Below are 18,456 nucleotides of genomic sequence, written 5' to 3' on the forward strand. Positions count from 1 at the left end.
TTTTTTGAATGTCCACTTCATGACAAATGTGCGAATGTTAAAATCCTTCACCGTAGCTTCACTCGTCTGCGTTCAGCAGTGATTAAAGGAGAAATAGTCAGACTTTGATCACAGCACGATACAGCAGCTTTTAAGCCGACTGTGTATAAAAATAATATGATACAGCATTTTTTATTTTTCTGTCACAATTGTTGGAAAAACAACTGAATATCTTTCAAAGACCAAACAAGATGAAAGGAAGAAGACAAACAAACTCTTTGGTGTGAGAATAATTGAACTCACATGCTCCCCTGAGCAAGGAAGCAAGTGCAGCCAGAATGCCTTCTGTGCGTGTCAGTGTGGGTGTGTGTGTGTACGTGCGTCTGTGTGTTTGTATGTGTGTGTGTGTGTGTGCATGTGTGTGTGTGTGCGCGTACAGCTGCCTCATTTTTTCTCCTGCTTCCTTGCCACATGTGCAGTGACCTCTTGACCTCTAACATGAAATAAAGCCCCAGAGCTGGTACCGTTCATAGAATTTATCTTGCTTCATGATCAAGTTCAGACATTTTACCAACCAATGCTTAAGGACCAAGGCTGCCATGTTTAGGACTTAAGAGGCTCTTTACCTTTTTATTGGGAGACAGTAATTACATTTTTCCTGTTCCGGTTGGAGAATCATCTCATATCTGCTACCTCTTTGTGGAACTTGTATTGTATGGTCTAAATATCGCAGATACATGCAGATTTATTGAAATTGATTATCGGATTGATCAGTGTTTATATATTTGATCCTGATACCCTGAAGAGTTTAAAGCAGCAACGATAATCTGGTGCTAACAATATCTTTCCTTGGCTGTTTTCAGAAAGGACCAGAATCTGCTGTCCACCGTGAATTGCTGGTATTTGGTCTTGGACCAGACCAGGCGGGAGAGCAGAGACCACGCCATGCTCAGCGACATCTACAACAACAACGTCATTGTCCGCCTGGCACACGTGGGCGAGGATGTCATCAGACTTTTCAAAAAGGTCAGAATTGGAATTAAATGGACGAGGGCACGTAACCCTGAGCGTCACTAATGCGCACAGTCACAGAAATCGTCTGCTCAAAAATCTCATGGCTGAAGGCCCCGATGTGCTGCGTGGTTCTCATACAGCATATTTATTCTGAGAGTTAATCTGAGACAATGTTTGACACTGACACTGGGAGATTTGTGTTTTTTTTACCTGCGACACTTCAGCCTCACTGTTCTGAGACGATCATGTGTCACTTGAACCTACCTCATCATGTCTTATGTCATTCTCAATATCAAGCTCCGTTTGCTCCCTATTTAGATCACCCACCTTTATCTGATAGTCTTTACAACTCATCATTGTGTCACCCAACCTCTTCCCCCGATCTTTAATAAGCTCGTTTGGCTCAAATTTTCAACAAGACTGTGTCTCGGTTGTACTCTCATATTTCGTAAGGCATATGGTTAATGCATCGTAAATATTAGAGTAGCACAGTGCCCGTGATTCAGGGGATGCGATGAAGAATCTGCCCTAGGGATCTTAGATCAGTATCATTTGACTGCAGCAGGAGTCGGTAATGTATGCCCTCTAGGGGGCTCTGCGCTGTCACGATGGGATCCTCCATGAGAACAGGATGGCTTGCAGCCAGTGCGGAGAGCAGGACTAATAACCGCCTGCAGAAAAAAACTGTCTCCCTCTGCAAGGAGTTAGCTCAAATCGTGACAACGTTCTCCAAAACAATAATCCTGTTACGCTGCAGCATCCTGCTTCAGCTGCAGAGCAGTCTCGTTGTTATTCATCTAAACATGTGGGAAAAGGAATGAATCAGTCGAACTGTTTGTTAAGTCAAAGTTTAAATGTTCAGAGAGTGCTCAAGCTTAATTCTTGTCACATGTGGAAACACACAGTTGCTGTTTTGACAAGAGGTCTCTAAGAGGTGGCAGAACACAGGGCTGATTGGCCCATCGCTCCATATCCCCTCAACAGCATTTCCTGGGTCAGTCTCCGCTGGCCCCGGATCTTGCCCTTGGGCTACAGGCCCTATCACGGGACAAGTTCAATTCATCACAGGCTCTTAGTCCATGTAGCTGAGCTCAGGCTCCCAGTCAGTGGAAAATGTTCTGCAGTTACTGTGCGGTTCTATTTCTGTCTGCTCGTGCACTTTGGTCATTGTGTTAGATCTTTTCTGCTGCAGTATAACAATGACAGCATTTCAATTCCTGCTGATATCCCTTCCATGCAAAAAATATCTGGCATAACCTTAAAGCTTTTCATTTGTGAGTTATACTAAATAACCCAGTTTTTTAGTAGAACTGGGTTAGAACACCCAGTTCTAACCCAGTGTTAGAACTGGGTGTTTGAACACCTGCCTTTATCCTTCAGTGTCCCTTTTGAAACTGTCACCTGTTTTCTCCTTTTACAGAGCAAAGACATCGGGGTGCAAATGCACGAGGAGTTGGTGAAGGTCACCAACGAGCTCTACACGGTGAGTTGAACAGGTCTCCTCCAGCTCGTCTTTACCAGGCTGTCTGTTTCCTTTCCCCCGGTCTGCTGCCTGAGGCTCATCAATCCTAAAACTGAACTTCTTTATGCCTCCCCTGTGACTGGAGGCATTTGTTTTAGCGCCTTCCTTCCTAGACCCATCTTTTTAAATTATAACCAAACATTCATTTGGCGTCGAGGGTGAACTGATAAAATGTTTATGCTCAGAGGTCAAATATTAACGACAGTGTAACCTCAAAATACATATTTTTTTGCCTCTAATCTTGAAACTGTAATTCCAGCTCAGAGCTGAACCTGTAACCTGTGAAGCAGCTGGCCTGACACTGCAGTCGGCAGATATGCCTTATCAGCAGCGCAGCCTCTAACAGGTCATTTCTTCTCCCGAGGTCGTGAAAGGAGGAAATTTGCATTCTTCCCCCTGCTGTGAATTTCTTCATCAGCTGAAGGGGAGAGCGCTCTTGCCTCCTGGCTGTGCTTTAAGCAGGACTCAGCAGTCTGTGGTGCAGGGGTGCAAAGAGCTCACAGCAAACAGGATGTGTTATCCGACACATCTGTGCATTGTTATATACTGCACCCTCGTACAGAACATTCAATCTGCACTTACATTAAACAAGCACAAGTGGCCTGTGTGGTAGAACAGACAGCTGTGCAGAGCTGATGCCTCTTCTTAATGTGGCTGAAGAGACTCAACTGATGCAGTGATAACATCTGGTCTGTGTGCAACACAACAGCACAAACACAACAGAGTGCTTCCTTCAGGCTGTTCAGTGATATCATGATCTGTAGCTATGTTTCATAAATTAATCTGTGCAAAGAATGAGCTGATATGCCTTAAATCCGACGGGCTTCTTTAATCCAGCACAGCAGGTTTGCAGGTGCATCGAATGGGCGTTACCGCAGTTTAACAGAGCTTATTAAATTTTATGTTATGTCTCAAAGATCTTAAAGATATTTTGTGGCACGCCCGGGTGAGATATTTCATACTGAGATGCCTGAGATGAGTTCCCTGCAGCGGCCGCAGGTTTGGTTCTGGCCCTCTGCTGCACGTCTCTCCACCTTTCACGTTCAGATTAGGTCCTGTAAATAAGGGCCAAAAGAAAACTTTCTTTTTAAGCTGGACACACTTACATACTCGGATGGCCTTGTGTTACTTTTATAATCACCGCAAGGAGGTTATGATTTAATCTCGGTTTTTCTTTGTAAGATAACACAATCTGGTATAGGTCAGGGAAGAACCTATTTTTAACATTGCAAGATAGGGTGTTTCTTCACCATTTTCACCATTTTCCTAGAGAATAGTTCATGGATAGTTATGATTGTTTGCAATTTTGGAGCAGAACCAAATACAAATCTAGTCAAGTGAATTTAAATGTGGTTTCATAAGGGGGCTGTTGGGCCTTGGCCTTGAGTGCATTTCTAGTTTTGTAATTGCAAAACTGATTGTACGGTCATTCTGACTGGAACCAACATATAAAATCTACCGGCCTACCACATGAAAAGAAAAGGAACACTAACGTCTTTACCTCAAGTTATTTTCTACATCCTCAGTGTGCACTCCCTTCATCCACCTTTAGCTACTGGCTGCCCAACTTATCATTTGCCTCATGCTATTGACTGTTATTTAAGACACATTTATCATTGTGCTATGAAATTGACTGTGAACCCAAACTATTATCGCTCCCAAATTTGTCAAGCATCGATCTTTTAAATGGAATATTTGAAGTAGTGAAAATGTAGTGAAGTCACACCTAGAGCGGCTCATTGCTGGTATGATGTGTGAATTTTGTAAACATAAGATTTAAATCCTTGTTTGTGTCTGTTAATGTAAAAAAGCTTATAAAAGAGATAAGGCAGCGACTCCCAAAAACGTAATGTGATGGTGAATAAACGGTTTAGCTGCAGTACAATGCCCGTGGATGTTGGCCACTCGCACTCTTTAAAATCATGTTTGAGATGAGTGGATGTGCAGCGAATCCACAAATAGATTTGAAGTAGAAATACTCACATGGTTTAAACCACATGAGGAATATTGTAACATTATACAGCACTTTACTGCTCTCCTGATATTGATTTTTCCCCTCTCTGCTTCATCCATTATTAAAAGCCTGTCTGCGTCTCCCTTACACACACAGTATAAGGAATAGCTGTAGTCTGGACAAATTTGGGTTTAATACATGTATAATGCTTTAATTTGACTTGTATAATTTGTTTGACAATCATGAAATGCTACATTAGGTACAGACCGGTCCAGAGAAGGTTGCTCATTGTCTCTGTGTAGCCTTGTTCCTCCTCCTGATCCGTCTCACTGTCCTCTGCACGTCCATTTCAGTCCCTGTTGCCAGGAAACCAGAACAATGCTGTGGATGTTAATGGAAAAAATATTAAGGTTTTACCTGAGCTGAATTTGTTTAATCTCAACGTGATTGTGTGGTTTTAAAATCAACCATTAACCTGCAAATGACGTGTTTTATTACCAATGATTTAAACATTGGCAGGATCATGTCCTATTATAGATTGAAAACATTGTATCTTTCAATACACAACGCTTAGCTCTAAAATGACAGAAGGAGAGATTCAAAGATATCATATATGTATATGATTATCAAAGAAATGGACACCTTCTATAACTAATTCAAGCTAATGCCCGTAGGCTTGTGTATTATATTGGCTGTGTGTAAAACAAACTGTTTTATTTCAGAAGACAATAGATGGTCAGCTTACTTCGTGTAAATCGATGCACTAACACTGGGACACTTAGTGGACACAGGTGTTTAGCCATGAAATACTTTCAGTTCTAATCCAGTTGTATTTATTTATGTTTTATGTCTGTAAAATACTATAAGTGAACTGAGTTATGACAAAATAAGCAGGATTTTTGTATGTTATATTACCCATATGAGTTTTTTTTTTAACTTAATATTACCATACAGCTGAATGCAACAGATTTGATTGTGATGTTTCGGGCTATGTTTTTGCACATAGAAGCTGTCAAATGAAAAACATTGGCACTGGGAAGCAGTTTAAAAAACATTGAGAATTGGTATCAACCCTTCATCAGGTGGGCCACATGATGAAGTGCAGGACTATACTGTGTTTGTAGAGCATGGAATAACTCAACTTAACTGGTTATTCAGATGAGATATTTATCACTTTATCCCCTTCAGAGTCACCTTCCTCTCTGCTAGTTTGACTATGATGCCCTTGATACTGAGCGGAGTGTGATGTATGTTCTCGCAGGTGATGAAGACGTACCACATGTACCACACCGAAAGTCTCAGTGCTGAGAGCAAGCTGAAGGAGGCCGAAAAACAGGAGGAGAAACACATCGGCAAGTCCAACGACATAAGCTCCAGCCTCCTGCGTTACGGTCACGATGAGCGACCGCAGCGCCGGAGCTCTGTGAAGAAGATGGAGAAAATGAAGGAGAAGGTCTGTTCTGATTGACATTCTGTCACATGACAAAGGCCTTTTATCCACATTGAAGTACATATAATCAGAAAATACATTTGTTATAGAACTTCTTGTATTCAGGCACTTGCTATATTCACAAACGGATCATGTAGTTAAAGCTACAATAAACCCATTTCTACATTGTGCAGTGTCATGTATAGAGATTGATTATTTGAGATAAAATGTGTTTAATGTTGTAATGCATTCTTTGAGTAGATTAGGAATCCATTTTGACATCCAGCACTGATGGGACCCTCTCTCTCTTTTCCCACCCTAGAGACAAGCCAAGTACTCTGAAAACAAGCTGAAATGCACAAAGGCCCGCAACGACTTTCTTCTCAATCTGGCGGCCACCAACGCCCTGGTGGCCAAATACTACATCCACGATGTCTCAGATATGATAGATGTAAGTTCATATAGTCACAGCCGAAATTCAAATATCGCTAAAGACCTTCCTCAATCCAATGCTTATTTACAGTTTCAGTTGGAGGTGTTTTATAGATTTATAACTACCGCATGTTTTTACTTTTTGCCCTCAGTGTTGTGACTTAGGTTACCATGCAAGCCTGGCGCGCTCCATGAGAACCTACCTGTCCGCAGAGTACAGTCTGGAGACTTCTCGCCATGAGGGTTTGGATTTACTGGAGGGAGCGGTAGATGCGATGGACCTCAGAGGAGACAAGCTGAAGTTCATGGACACACACAGTCAGATTTTCTGTCCTCCCGCTCGCTTCGACTATCAGCCGCACATGGGCGATGAGGTGAGTCACGGAGGAAGGATGGGATTAGAAGTCTCAGTCTTAGTTCATGATTCAAAGTTAATGTTTCTCTTTTATCCCAGGTGTGTCAGGTGAGCGCACAGCAGCCGGTCCAGACTGAGCTGTTGATGCGCCACCACCAGCTGCAGTCTCGCCTGGCCACGCTGAAGATAGAAAATGAAGAGGTGAGTGAGAGTTTCCAAGCCCCGAAAGGTTTGGAGGTTGCTGGCGTCAGCCTTTCCTTTCATTCGGAAGCAAGCTCCCTGCAAGTGTGCTATTCAGAGTCATGTCCTCCAGTCTGTACGAGCAAGATAGTGAACCGCACATTGTCCCTACCGGCTGTATGAATGGTGCGGATAGAAAAAAGAGCTGCGTACAGCAGCGCTGAATGACCATGTGTATCTGAATAGGTGAATGTGACTTGTTGATAAGACTGAAAAAGTGCTGTATGAATCCATTTATCATTCACTTCTATCAAACATGTGACAGCAAGTAGCTGTACTTAAAGAATCGCTTCCTCCAGTTTGAATGTGACTCAGACCTGTGGGGTGTCCTGTCTCCCCGGGGGCCCGCCCAGCCTGCTTCCTGGCCTGCATGCTCGGAGTCACTGTGACTCACGCTTACCTGTTCAGGTTAACAAGATGTGTCAGGACCTGAGTGTCATAAATATGGAAAGGCACATACCATTTCCTGTGTGCCTCACACGGATGAATAAAGTTAATCTTTCATGTCCCGATGCGTCATGCAAGGAAGCTAATTACTCTGTTTACAGTGTGTCAGTCAAACTGCTGTGCAAATGGCCTGCAGTGGTATAATTACAGACTGTGCAGGTTTGTTTACACCATACTGCTTGTTGGTACCACTGCAAAGATAATGCATTTGGAAAACATAGGTATAATTACAGTATTCTCAGTTTTGATATATACGAGTCACCTAACTCATTCCATATCTATTTCATTTACATTAAAGTCACGTTTCACATGTGTTCCTGCTGCTGTGTGTGTGTGTGTGTGTCAGGTGAGGAAGACGCTTGATGCCACGATGCAGACGCTTCAGGACATGCTCACCGTGGAGGACTTCGACGTGTCAGAAGCCTTCCAGCACAGCCAGTCCACAGAGTCGGTCAAATCGGCCTCGTCTGACTCCTACATGAGCAAGGCCAACATCGCCAAGAGACGAGCCAATCACCAAGAGACCGAGGGCTTCTACTTCACTGTGAGTTCTCAGACGAACACAAAGCCACTGCAGCAGAGAGAATGCATGGTGACACGAGTTAACCCTGCTCACTATATGTCTTTATCTGCAGAAATACAAGGAGTACTTGAATGGCAGCAATCTCATAGTCAAGCTGCAGGCTAAGCATGACCTTCTGAAGCAGACACTCGGAGAAGGCAAGACTTTTTGTGTTATACACTAGTGGAGTGGAAAGTGATGGTGATTGTTTGTATTATACAGTTAAAGTGTCAATAATAGAAAAAAATTCTCCAGTAGTAGAGGAACCATAAAAAGACAAATTGGATAAGCAAAAAGTAGCTTTAGCTTATATATATATATATATATATATATATATACAGAAATATCACAAAGATTTTAAATGCTTTACAGAATACATTCAGTTCCATCTATCTGGAGTTCCCTTTATGTTTTTTAGAAATAGACTACACATTTATGTTACAGTGAATCTTTCATTTACTTTACTTTCAAATTTGGGTCAATGGCCTCAAAAGACCAAAATTTCATGATGGGCATATCTGTGCTTAAAAGCTGTGTCATGCCATAATTCATTTATATGTTTTTGTGTATATATATATTTAATGCACATTAAAGTGACCTAAAAGGGGAGAATAAGGATGAACTGAACACGATGTCCTCAAAATCTTGCTGGCATCTGCTTTTGGTTGAAAATTTGTCATTACGTCTTTACATTGGCTTTCACATTAACTGATAGTGCACAAAGTCGATGGTGAAATCTTTATGTATTATAAAGAAGTTTATACTGTGAAATTTGATCAATCTTTTCAATCTTTAAATTATTTTATTTTTGTGTATGCTACATCTGTTCTTCTGAAGTGCTACAGTTTATCTGACAGCTTGACAGTTTTTGAACTAAAAAGTTAAACTGTAGAAACAACCCTGGACTGGTGGTTCCATCCTTTGCTCTTTAAATATGAATGTACCTCATCCAAATGAACGTACATGTAAAAATGTATATTTGATCTTTCATCACTTTGTGTTGTCTGCTTTAAGATTGGAATCAATGTGTTTGACATAAAGGAGGATTGTGCTGGAAGCTGCTTTGCTTGAGCAAACATTTACTAGTGGAGGCCTTAATTTGCTTGTGTACAGTGAGACGTGTGTGCGAATGCAGTGCAGATATCCTGAACTCATCACAGTTGACAAAGCAGCTCCCACAGCCTCTTTCTGCTGTTGCCCCTGGATACATTTTCCCTCTGCGGAGCGGGGGGGACAGGCCATACCCTTCTGGGGGCTCTTGTGCTGTTTCTAGGGTGACCGCTAAATGACCGCTGCCTGGCAGTGAGTCAAATGCAGCCATGGCGCTCACCCCAGTGAGCCTGTCTGAATAGAGGCCGCTTTCTCATAATGCCCCTTTCCTCCTCCCTCTGCCAGCCTTGTATAGTCGGCCAGCACTCAACCGTACTGCTAACTCCTGTGATTGCAAAAATGGCGTATACTAATTAATGCTCTTTCTCTGCTGTTTTTCCTTTTAGGGGAGAGGGCAGAATATGGAACAACAAGGTAAGATGTCCAGGGACATGAGAGTGAACGCAGTAGGAGCTCATGTGTAAAATCTTTCCCGTGCTGCTGATTGTGTTAGAAATGAGACCACAGTGTAGGAGGAGGAGTTTAGTCTCAACTTTGCTCTTATTTGTTGAACAATGATTTGGATCCTAATTTGAGAAAGTGGCGCTCAGAGGTGTTCTTCCCACTTTAAGTCGATAAAAAAGATATTAAGAGTAATACATAAAATGCCAGTGAGATGGATAATGTCCTGATGTTTTTCTGTTAAGACGATACTGATAAATTAGCTAGACACCAAATATTGACAAGGCAAGCTCAAAACTAATTAAATACAAGGGTTTGTCTTTTTCTTTTTTCGATCATTAGAAAATGTCATTAAATGCAGAAAAATCCTTATTGAATTTTCTGGGTGATAATTTATTGTAGTCATTATCACTGACTTTGATAAAGTTTGCTGCAGCCGCTTCTTCTAAAGATCGACATTTTGGGAAAGATGATTATTTGCCCTCTTGCTCAGAGACAATGGAAACAGGGATAAACCCTAGACTGAATGTAAAGAAATAAAGACAAAATTATCCCTGATACACGGAATGCTTCCAATCTTTGGAGTCAGATTCTGTGCAGCAGATCAGGTTGATAGAGCTGCGGCAGCGAGGTCCCTCCAATACACTTCATTCACTTTTGGGAAGCAGTCGTCTCCTCCATCTTCATATACAGTCTACGAGATAAACAACTAGCCTAAAGCGGCTAGTAAAGCTACAATGTGGCATTTGCAAACTGTGGTATCCAGTCTTTATGCTAAGCTAAGCTAATTAATCATTGACTATGACATTATATGTACTTTAAAGACTGTGTGGTCAATATCACAGCAAATCAACGTTGCCAAACTGTTTTTTTTGTGATTGTTTTGTTGTAAAATACATGTGGTAAAGACATTTTAAGAATAACGTTTTTAGTCAAATGAATGTCAGTATTTTGATGTCTAGTTAGACCAACTGCATTATTATTCATATTTACCATGTACCAACCGTACATCCCCCACCATCTCCCCAGGCCCCCCACTCTTCCCCCTAAACCCCAGAGAATGCGGAAGTCTAGACCTCGCTCCCATGTTAACCATAAGCTGTTTAACGGCAATATGGAGGCCTTCATTCAGGTATCAGCCCATCTGTGCTCTTTGTCTCTCCATGAGCTCAGCTGTCTCGCTATAGCAGTCCTTCGGGGGGGTTCTCTTGCCTTTGACCACTCTTTTTATTCAAACGTGGGCTCACTCATGCACTGACTTTCCTCTTTGCTCATTGCCTTGTCCTCACTTTGTCTTTCAAGTCAGGAAAGACAGGGTCAGATAAAAACAAAACAAATCCAACATGTTTTGAAGATGTTTTCTTCTAAAAGCACCACAGCAGTGGAAGATTTTTCCTTTTCATTATTCTTTTTCCGGTGAGCCCTGCAGCCTTCAGAATGAATTTGGCTTCATATTTGTCAGTTGGCCATGCACCAGGCAGGTTAGGCTATGCAAATGCACACATGGCCTCATCCACTCTAATGCTCAATCAAGCAGGGGCAGGCAGATAGTGTGTGCATTAATGGCAGCGGAGATAAACATCAGAAGTCAGTAGATTAAACGATCTACTTAAATTATTTGTCAACAGAACAAATGCGACTAATTCAATAATTGATTAATTATTGAAATAACTTTTTTAAGGCAGAAATACCCAATGTGCCCTAGTGTCAGGTTTGTAGCTCGTTACGATTTTCTCCTTTTCATTTTTTATATGTATTTCACTTTTGCAGCGTTAAAAAATAATGGCGCTTCAGGCAGTAGGCAAATGATATTAATCAATTAATTGAGAAAATAATGGGCTGATGAATTGAAAATAGTTGTATCCCTTGAATTCAGATTGCAAATTAAAGTGTTAGTTTCAAACAGTCCTCTCCCCACCCCTGTTGTCTCGAGTAGTAGCCTCCCTCCCACACACTCCCCCCTGAGCCGTGTCCACAAGGCACTGATGCTTTGGCTCCTCTCTCAAGCCAGGCCTCCTCTTACTCTCTATCTCACTCTCTAGCTGTACAAATCTGTCTCTCCCACTAACCTGTTGTGGTTGTTGTTGCTTCTCTTCCTCTGTCTACGTGCCTTACTGCTCTGTGCCCAGGGGAAGACGGAATGTCCGTGCCAGGAGTCAGGTACTCTGTCTTGTAGCGGGGCGGGATCATCCCACTGTGTTCAGTTATGCTAACCAACATTTCTGTGCCTCTGTCCTGTTGGGATTCCTGATGTGTAGACATAACAATATACACGGTGCTGCAACACGTACACACTTTGATCCTGTGTTTGTTTTGTGCACATAATATTGATTATTTAACGAAAGCAAATAATGATTAACAATATTCGCCTAACTCTGTGAATTTAATTTATTTAGCAACTAACTCTATAAGCTTCTGACGATAACAACCTGCAGGAATTACAATTTTTTTTCTCTTTTATTTTGCTAATCTACGTGAGTTAATTCAAATTTTTCTCTGGCACCATAGGACTCAGGACAGACTATTCCAGTGGTGGTTGAGAGCTGCGTTCGATACATCAATCTGTACGGTATGTTCCTGTCGTGCTCAAAAAGTATGTCGTCTATCCAGAAAAGTACAGCGTGCTCATCATTACATGCACCTGCATTTTTTCATATCGTGTCATACCTTCTTATCCTCCTTCTCTGTGCACGTGTTTATGTTATGTTGCTTTGTCAGTGGCATTTGCTCACAGGCATTTTGCGTGGGCTTATGTAGATTAATGAGGGGAAATCGTTATCGTTTATTGTTGATTTAATTGTCAAAACACTGTAGCATTCATGATGCTCAGTGTCACTAGAATATAAGAAATGATGAGGTGGTGTGTTGATGTTTCAAACACTATGAACATATTTCATGAAGAACTAGAACAAAGCTGGAACCTAATGTGAATGATGTTAGCTATAGAAACAGGTTATTAGTAAAGGTTTAATAGACCCTCTGAGATAAAAAAGGTTTGTAATGTGATTTAGGTGAGACTGAAGTTTAATTTCATTACATGTACTATTATTCATTATATGATTATTAAATAGCAACATTTTAAAGTAAAATGTCCTTTATTTCTTATGATGTTTTGTCTTTTTGAATCCATGTTAGCTGGACACTTTAAATTTAACTCCCTTAAAACTATAACAATGAAAAAACAAATCACCAAAAATGTTGAACGACCTGAAAGACCAATTAGTCAAGAAATCCCCAAGTAATGGGCTCGCTTAATTTCTTTGTGTTTAGACTTTATATCTCACATACTGTCAAACACATTAATTCACACATACAATTTTTTTAATTTCCATATGTCTATTAATGCTTTTGGTGTTAGTGTGGTGTTTAGAATTTATGACAATTTCTTTTAAATTAAGTATATTCACTATTTCTAATGTAAGAAAGTCAATAATATGAATCAGATGATACGTTGTGTGTGTGTATTAATGTGTGTGTGGGATCTGCCTCTCCTCAGGTCTTCAGCAGCAAGGTATATTTCGTGTTCCCGGCTCCCAGATCGAAGTCAACGACATTAAAAATGCATTTGAAAGAGGTTAGTTCCCAGGGTTCTTGGCCATCTTCCCTTTGATTGATTTGAAATTGCATTTTACTCACCTAAGAAGCCACAGTTTCTCCCACCGGGCTCCAGAGTGCAAATAAAGAGCCTGCGTGTCACTAGCATCCCTGTAATGGACATGCAACCCAATTCAGATGCATAATACATATGATTTGCGTCTTGCAGTAATAATAAATGAGGAAACGTAACCGCTCAACTGTTTATATTAACCTCCCGAATGGAAATAGACATTTAAAAGATGCATCAGTGCTAAGTTACACAAACACTAAATGATTAATGAGTGTTTTACATTTATGTTGTCTCTATAGGAGAGGATCCATTGGAGGATGATCAGAGTGATCATGACATCAACTCTGTGGCAGGCGTTCTGAAGCTCTACTTCAGGGGGCTGGAAAACTCACTGTTCCCCCAAGAGCGTTTCCTCGATCTTATATCTACAACCAGTGAGTCACACCTCAGGGGGGAAATGGATATTTGTATTTACATTTGCTGTAGCTAAACAGTTGTTGTTTACTGTTTCTTTCATGTTTTTTAGAGCTCGACCCGGGTGCAGAGAGAGCTCATCACCTTCAGCAGATAGTTGTGACTCTTCAGCGGCCTGTGATCATCGTCATGAGATACCTGTTTGCATTTCTAAACCAGTGAGTCCCCTCGTAACAAACTTTAGACATCAGGCTTTTATTTAGATACTTACTGCCTCTGTCGTTTCCAGTGTTTCCCAGTACAGTGACGAGAACATGATGGACCCCTACAACCTGGCTATCTGCTTTGGCCCCACGTTGATGCCCATCCCAGACGACCAGGACCCAGTGTCCTGCCAAGCGCATGTCAACGAGGTCATTAAGACGGTTATCATCCACCATGAGGTCATTTACCCAAGCCTACGTGAACTGGAGGGACCTGTGTATGAGAAGTGCATGGCTGAAGGGGAAGAGTACTGGTAATTACAAGACAAGTTGTTGACTAAGTGTTTGCTAAAAAAGATGAGATTAGATAAGCCTTAGTCTCACTATGGGGAAATTTGCCATGTTACAGCAGCATAGGGGATAGTATAATTTAAGGGTAAATCTATTCAAACGTAATTGAATATATAGAATAGCAACAATGTATATGATGTAAACAGAATGATTTCATTGTTTAATATAATTACATTTCACAGTTAAATTAAGTTAGTGTATGTGTACTGATACTGTGAAGGAGAGAATATGTCTTAAGGAAAAAAAACTTGAAACCTTTTGCAAATCTCCGATGAAAATAGAAGAAATGTTGTGTCACTCTGTTTGACTTAATCTGTTTCATGTTGTAGTGAAAGCCCCCACAGTGAGCCCGGAGCTCTTGACGAGGTAGACAATGGTACTGGTCCAAACACTAGTGATGAAGGTGCATCACCAATGACACTCCGCACACACACAGCCATAAGAGCTGAAACAGGAAACACTTATATTTCTTGAACCGGGTTGTGTCACATTGTACATTGCAGAGGCGGAGCAGATCGAGGCCATAGCAAAGTTCGACTACGTGGGCCGGACTCCTCGAGAGCTTTCTTTCAAGAAGGGAGCGTCTCTGCTGCTCTACCTGCGAGCCTCTGAGGACTGGTGGGAGGGCCGTCATAACGGTGTGGATGGGCTGATCCCACATCAGTACATCGTGGTGCAAGACATGTAAGTGCAGTGGCTTTAATCTGGGAAGTACACAAAAAGTTAATCATGATGAAAATGATTTAAAAAAAATGTTGGGGCATCCCCACTGCCAGGTGAGCTTGTAGGAACCCCCAACTTCAAATTGCATGCACAGGCTTGAGTTCTCCTACTGTTGGCTCCGACCCAGCTCTCTGCATCATTTCACACTCACAGGCCACAAATAGATCCTCACATTATTTCAGTGTCAAAAGTGATCCAGTCACAGAGGTTCTTGTTTCTTGGTCCTGCCACAGGACAGGACTGAGCCACTCATTACTTATGTTTATGTTCTGACTGTCCCTGTGGGTTCTGTGTGTGCTTGGCCTTAAGAGACCTGTACCTGCATAAAGATCACTGTAAAAAGACGCATCGCCTTTCCCTGCATGTTTTTAACATTGTCTTACCACAGTTAGATGTGATGAAAACAAAACAAACGACCCCAATTAGCTGGAGAGCTGTCGGGATGAGTGTTTGACCACAGGGTAGGTAAGAAGATCAAAGCTAAACAAAGAGGAAGAGTGATGTATGTTCTGCCAGGTGGTGCTGTTCATTTTATGGTGGGGGTGATTAGTTTTGTCTGAATGAGTAATGTGCAAAGAAAAAATTGGCAACAGTGTGATTGTCGAGGAATCATCAGTTTGCTTTGAGAGATCGACCACTCAGGAAGTTCAGGTCTCTCACAGTAAAAGCCGATGAGAGCTTGTCCCGAAGACCGAGACAGAGATCATTAATCAAGACCAATCGTCTGCTGCTGTCTGTCCACATTAGGGATGATGCATTCTCAGACAGCCTTCAGAGGGCCGACAGCGAGGCCAGCAGCGGATCCCAGCGTGACGGTGACAGAGCCTCGACCCGAAGCGATCGGCAGTCTCCCTGTGAACACACACCGGAGCACCGCTTCGGAGCAGCTTTGGGAAGGTAACTGGTTTTGTTCCACCAGTGTGCGAGTCCTCAGAGTCAAGCAAAGCAGGACGAAGTGTGAATCTCTGTTGTCGCTTTTTTTTCTTTCTCCGTGACTTTGTCAGAGTGAGAGTGCGATCAGATGGAGCTGCAGTTCCACGCCACAGGAGCACTGCCGACAGTCACAGCCCCCCCAGAGCTGCCGACCAGCCCCCCCGGGTGATGCCTCGGCCCTGCAGCCCACGCAAAATGGCTGTCAGCAGGGGCCTGACGGACAGCCCCGAGAAACGGCGCCTCGCCACGTTTGGCAGTGCGGGATGCACCAACCACCCAGACAGGAAGGCCTTCATCGACAGCCACTCTCAACGCTCCTCGCCCAGCACCACTCGCCATGCGAGTTTGGGAGACCACAAAGCTCTCGAAGCTGAAGCGCTCGCTGAGGTCAGCAAAATATCCAGCTTTCTAAATTTACTGTAGTTCGAAGAAATAATGTTGATGCTGCTTTTTAATACTTAAAATCATAGTTTGTTTTGGTTACTAACCACTTTATTGGTAGCATAATTTAAAAGTCAATATGTATCTTAACTATTAGGAACAGTCTTTCATATTAAGCATTTTATTGATATTAAATATCAAAAGGATAATACCTATACGTAATTAGAATAGCACTGAGTAGAGCACTCTGCCGAGGCCCAACAGTCTCCTTAAATTGAATCTGGCTGCAACCAATTTCACACATTCATAGAAATGATTTCTCTAATTGTGGATGATTTCTTTTAAAGAAAAACCTTCTTAAGTGGAGTAAAAATATAGAGGACATTTCTTTTGTATACCAGAAAGCATATAGTCGTGGTTAAATACATTTTGAAAAGAGACTGAAATGTGTTCTCCATCACTTTCACACCTGGGGTTTTGTCTTTATCTGATTGTTTGAAATCAGTTCAAATCTTATTCTTCCTCATGTTTTTCAGGACATAGAGAAAACGATGAATACGGCTCTCCACGAGTTGCGGGAGCTGGAGAGACAGAATGTAGCCAAACAGGCCCCGGATGTCGTTCTGGACACTCTGGAACCTCTCAAACACTCCAGCGGGGTCCAGGATCCGCCATGCAGCCCCTTGCACACCATGGTGATCCGGGACCCAGATGCCGTCCAGCGACGTAGCAGCAGCAGCTCCTCCTCCGAGACCATGACCACTTTTAAACCGGCTCTGTCGGTGCGCAGGCCGAGCGCACCTCTACGGCCCCCGCCTGTCAGACCTGTCCGACCTGCTCCAGTGATCGGACAGGGGCAGGGACCACACCGCTCCAGCAGCTCTAGCTCCTCTGGTCTGGGCAGCCCAGGCATCACCCCCACTGACAGGGTCTTCCCCAAAGCTCCCTCCCCATCGCCATCCACCTCCTCCTCCTCCTCAGACAAACAAGGTAACATGTAGCTCTGGCACAAGTCAAGTGGATGAAGAACACTGTGACTACTGAGTGCTTGTGATTACCACCACACCCCTGCACCTCTATTTGAGAGCAAAACGAACTTTGACACCCAGTGTGTATCATGAATATTACCACTAACCTTGTATATCGTAGGACGACCGCTGCTGGTTTCTGCCCACACATCTACCAGCTGGTGGACAAGACGATGTACTCTTGACAAAAATATATTCCACAGAAACAGGATTTAAATATACTAGAATTACTTCATAGAATGGTACCGTGCTGAATAGCCATTCTGGATTAAAAAAAAAAAAAAAAAAGGGATGCACTGGAAAATACGTTTATTGAATTCTGACAATGGAACATCTCATTGAAATGTTATTAAATTACAACGTTATTATGAGCCCGGACTTTGTGTCTGGTTTTCTGTTCCATTATGAGGGAACACTTAAGGGAATATTTCACCACATCCTGTAGACGTCCACTCTGCGCTGGTGGTTCGTGTATTCTGTGAGACTCAGACCAGAGCTGAACGGTGGACTCAACAATAAGCAAATGCAGTTCTTGTAATGGCCACTAGATGCTGACTCTTCATGCTGGTGTGCTTTTGTGGTAATTTACGGTATATGTTTACATGCATATAGAAGAAACTGTGTCACACAGGAACTGAGACTGAAAAGCTGAAGGCAACACGCGAATGGTATCCGTTTTATCTTCATGGGGAGGAATTATGTTTCTAAAACATAAACATATGCCGTTAGAACAATTTAATATCGTAAATATAATTTCAGAAAAATGGAGATATCCTATCTAGATATCCTTTTTATATAACAGGTTAGAAGGTCTCTATCTCGGAGCCTGGAAGCTAAGAGGAATGAGGCTACGAGGAATAAGCCTCCGGGTGCAATCGCTAATATTTTGAAGTATCTGGTGTAGACTCTGTCTTTTGTTCTTCAGATACTGTTTCCAGTCTGAAGAAGCCACTAGAGTCAAATGTTTCTCCACACAAAACCTAAACAGCGATTATTTTTGTGGTGGTTTTAGGTCCAAACGCCATTTTGGCTAATCTCTATTAACAGGTACGAATGCAGTTAAATCAAAAAGCTGATAGCAGATGTATTTGAGTGAATGTTTTGTTATGCCCTTAACACAGACTATTGACCTGCGGGCAAACGAAGCCTGCTCTAAAGTGATTGGTCAAACTTTACAGATTCTGTATATTCATATGAAGAATGTGTTTATAGAAGCTAGAAGGTACAAGGATGGGGCTAAGGAACAAAAAAATAAAAAGAAGGTCCACTTAACCCTAGTACAGCTGCTTCAGTCTGGTCAGTTTGCAGCTTATAGCCTGGACTGTGCTAGA

The 18,456-nt window shown here is 42.2% G+C and overlaps 1 protein-coding gene across 3 annotated transcripts in view; it reads left to right on the top strand.

Moving 5' to 3' along the window:
• LOC128458819 (SLIT-ROBO Rho GTPase-activating protein 3) overlaps positions 1-17,355 on the top strand; it is a 29,279-nt gene extending 11,924 nt beyond the window's left edge. Inside the window, exons 3-22 of one of the 3 annotated variants that reach the window (XM_053443818.1) lie at positions 843-1,005; positions 2,414-2,476; positions 5,731-5,922; positions 6,221-6,349; positions 6,483-6,704; positions 6,785-6,886; positions 7,719-7,916; positions 8,008-8,092; positions 9,431-9,458; positions 10,515-10,617; positions 11,994-12,054; positions 12,982-13,059; positions 13,392-13,526; positions 13,619-13,724; positions 13,796-14,023; positions 14,390-14,463; positions 14,564-14,744; positions 15,531-15,680; positions 15,788-16,103; positions 16,634-17,355. In XM_053443818.1, the coding sequence (XP_053299793.1) occupies positions 843-1,005; positions 2,414-2,476; positions 5,731-5,922; positions 6,221-6,349; positions 6,483-6,704; positions 6,785-6,886; positions 7,719-7,916; positions 8,008-8,092; positions 9,431-9,458; positions 10,515-10,617; positions 11,994-12,054; positions 12,982-13,059; positions 13,392-13,526; positions 13,619-13,724; positions 13,796-14,023; positions 14,390-14,463; positions 14,564-14,744; positions 15,531-15,680; positions 15,788-16,103; positions 16,634-17,098 (3,079 nt within the window). In that variant the 3' untranslated portion in view covers positions 17,099-17,355. Of the gene's footprint in view, positions 1-842; positions 1,006-2,413; positions 2,477-5,730; positions 5,923-6,220; positions 6,350-6,482; positions 6,705-6,784; positions 6,887-7,718; positions 7,917-8,007; positions 8,093-9,430; positions 9,459-10,514; positions 10,618-11,614; positions 11,646-11,993; positions 12,055-12,981; positions 13,060-13,391; positions 13,527-13,618; positions 13,725-13,795; positions 14,024-14,389; positions 14,464-14,563; positions 14,745-15,530; positions 15,681-15,787; positions 16,104-16,633 lie in introns of those variants that run through there. The other 2 variants (XM_053443827.1, XR_008342060.1) reach the window with 2 other exon arrangements.
• Positions 17,356-18,456: the final 1,101 nt, after the last annotated feature.

The sequence above is a fragment of the Pleuronectes platessa genome, chromosome 2 (assembly GCF_947347685.1).
Source record: "Pleuronectes platessa chromosome 2, fPlePla1.1, whole genome shotgun sequence".
NCBI classification, from domain to species: domain Eukaryota; kingdom Metazoa; phylum Chordata; class Actinopteri; order Pleuronectiformes; family Pleuronectidae; genus Pleuronectes; species Pleuronectes platessa.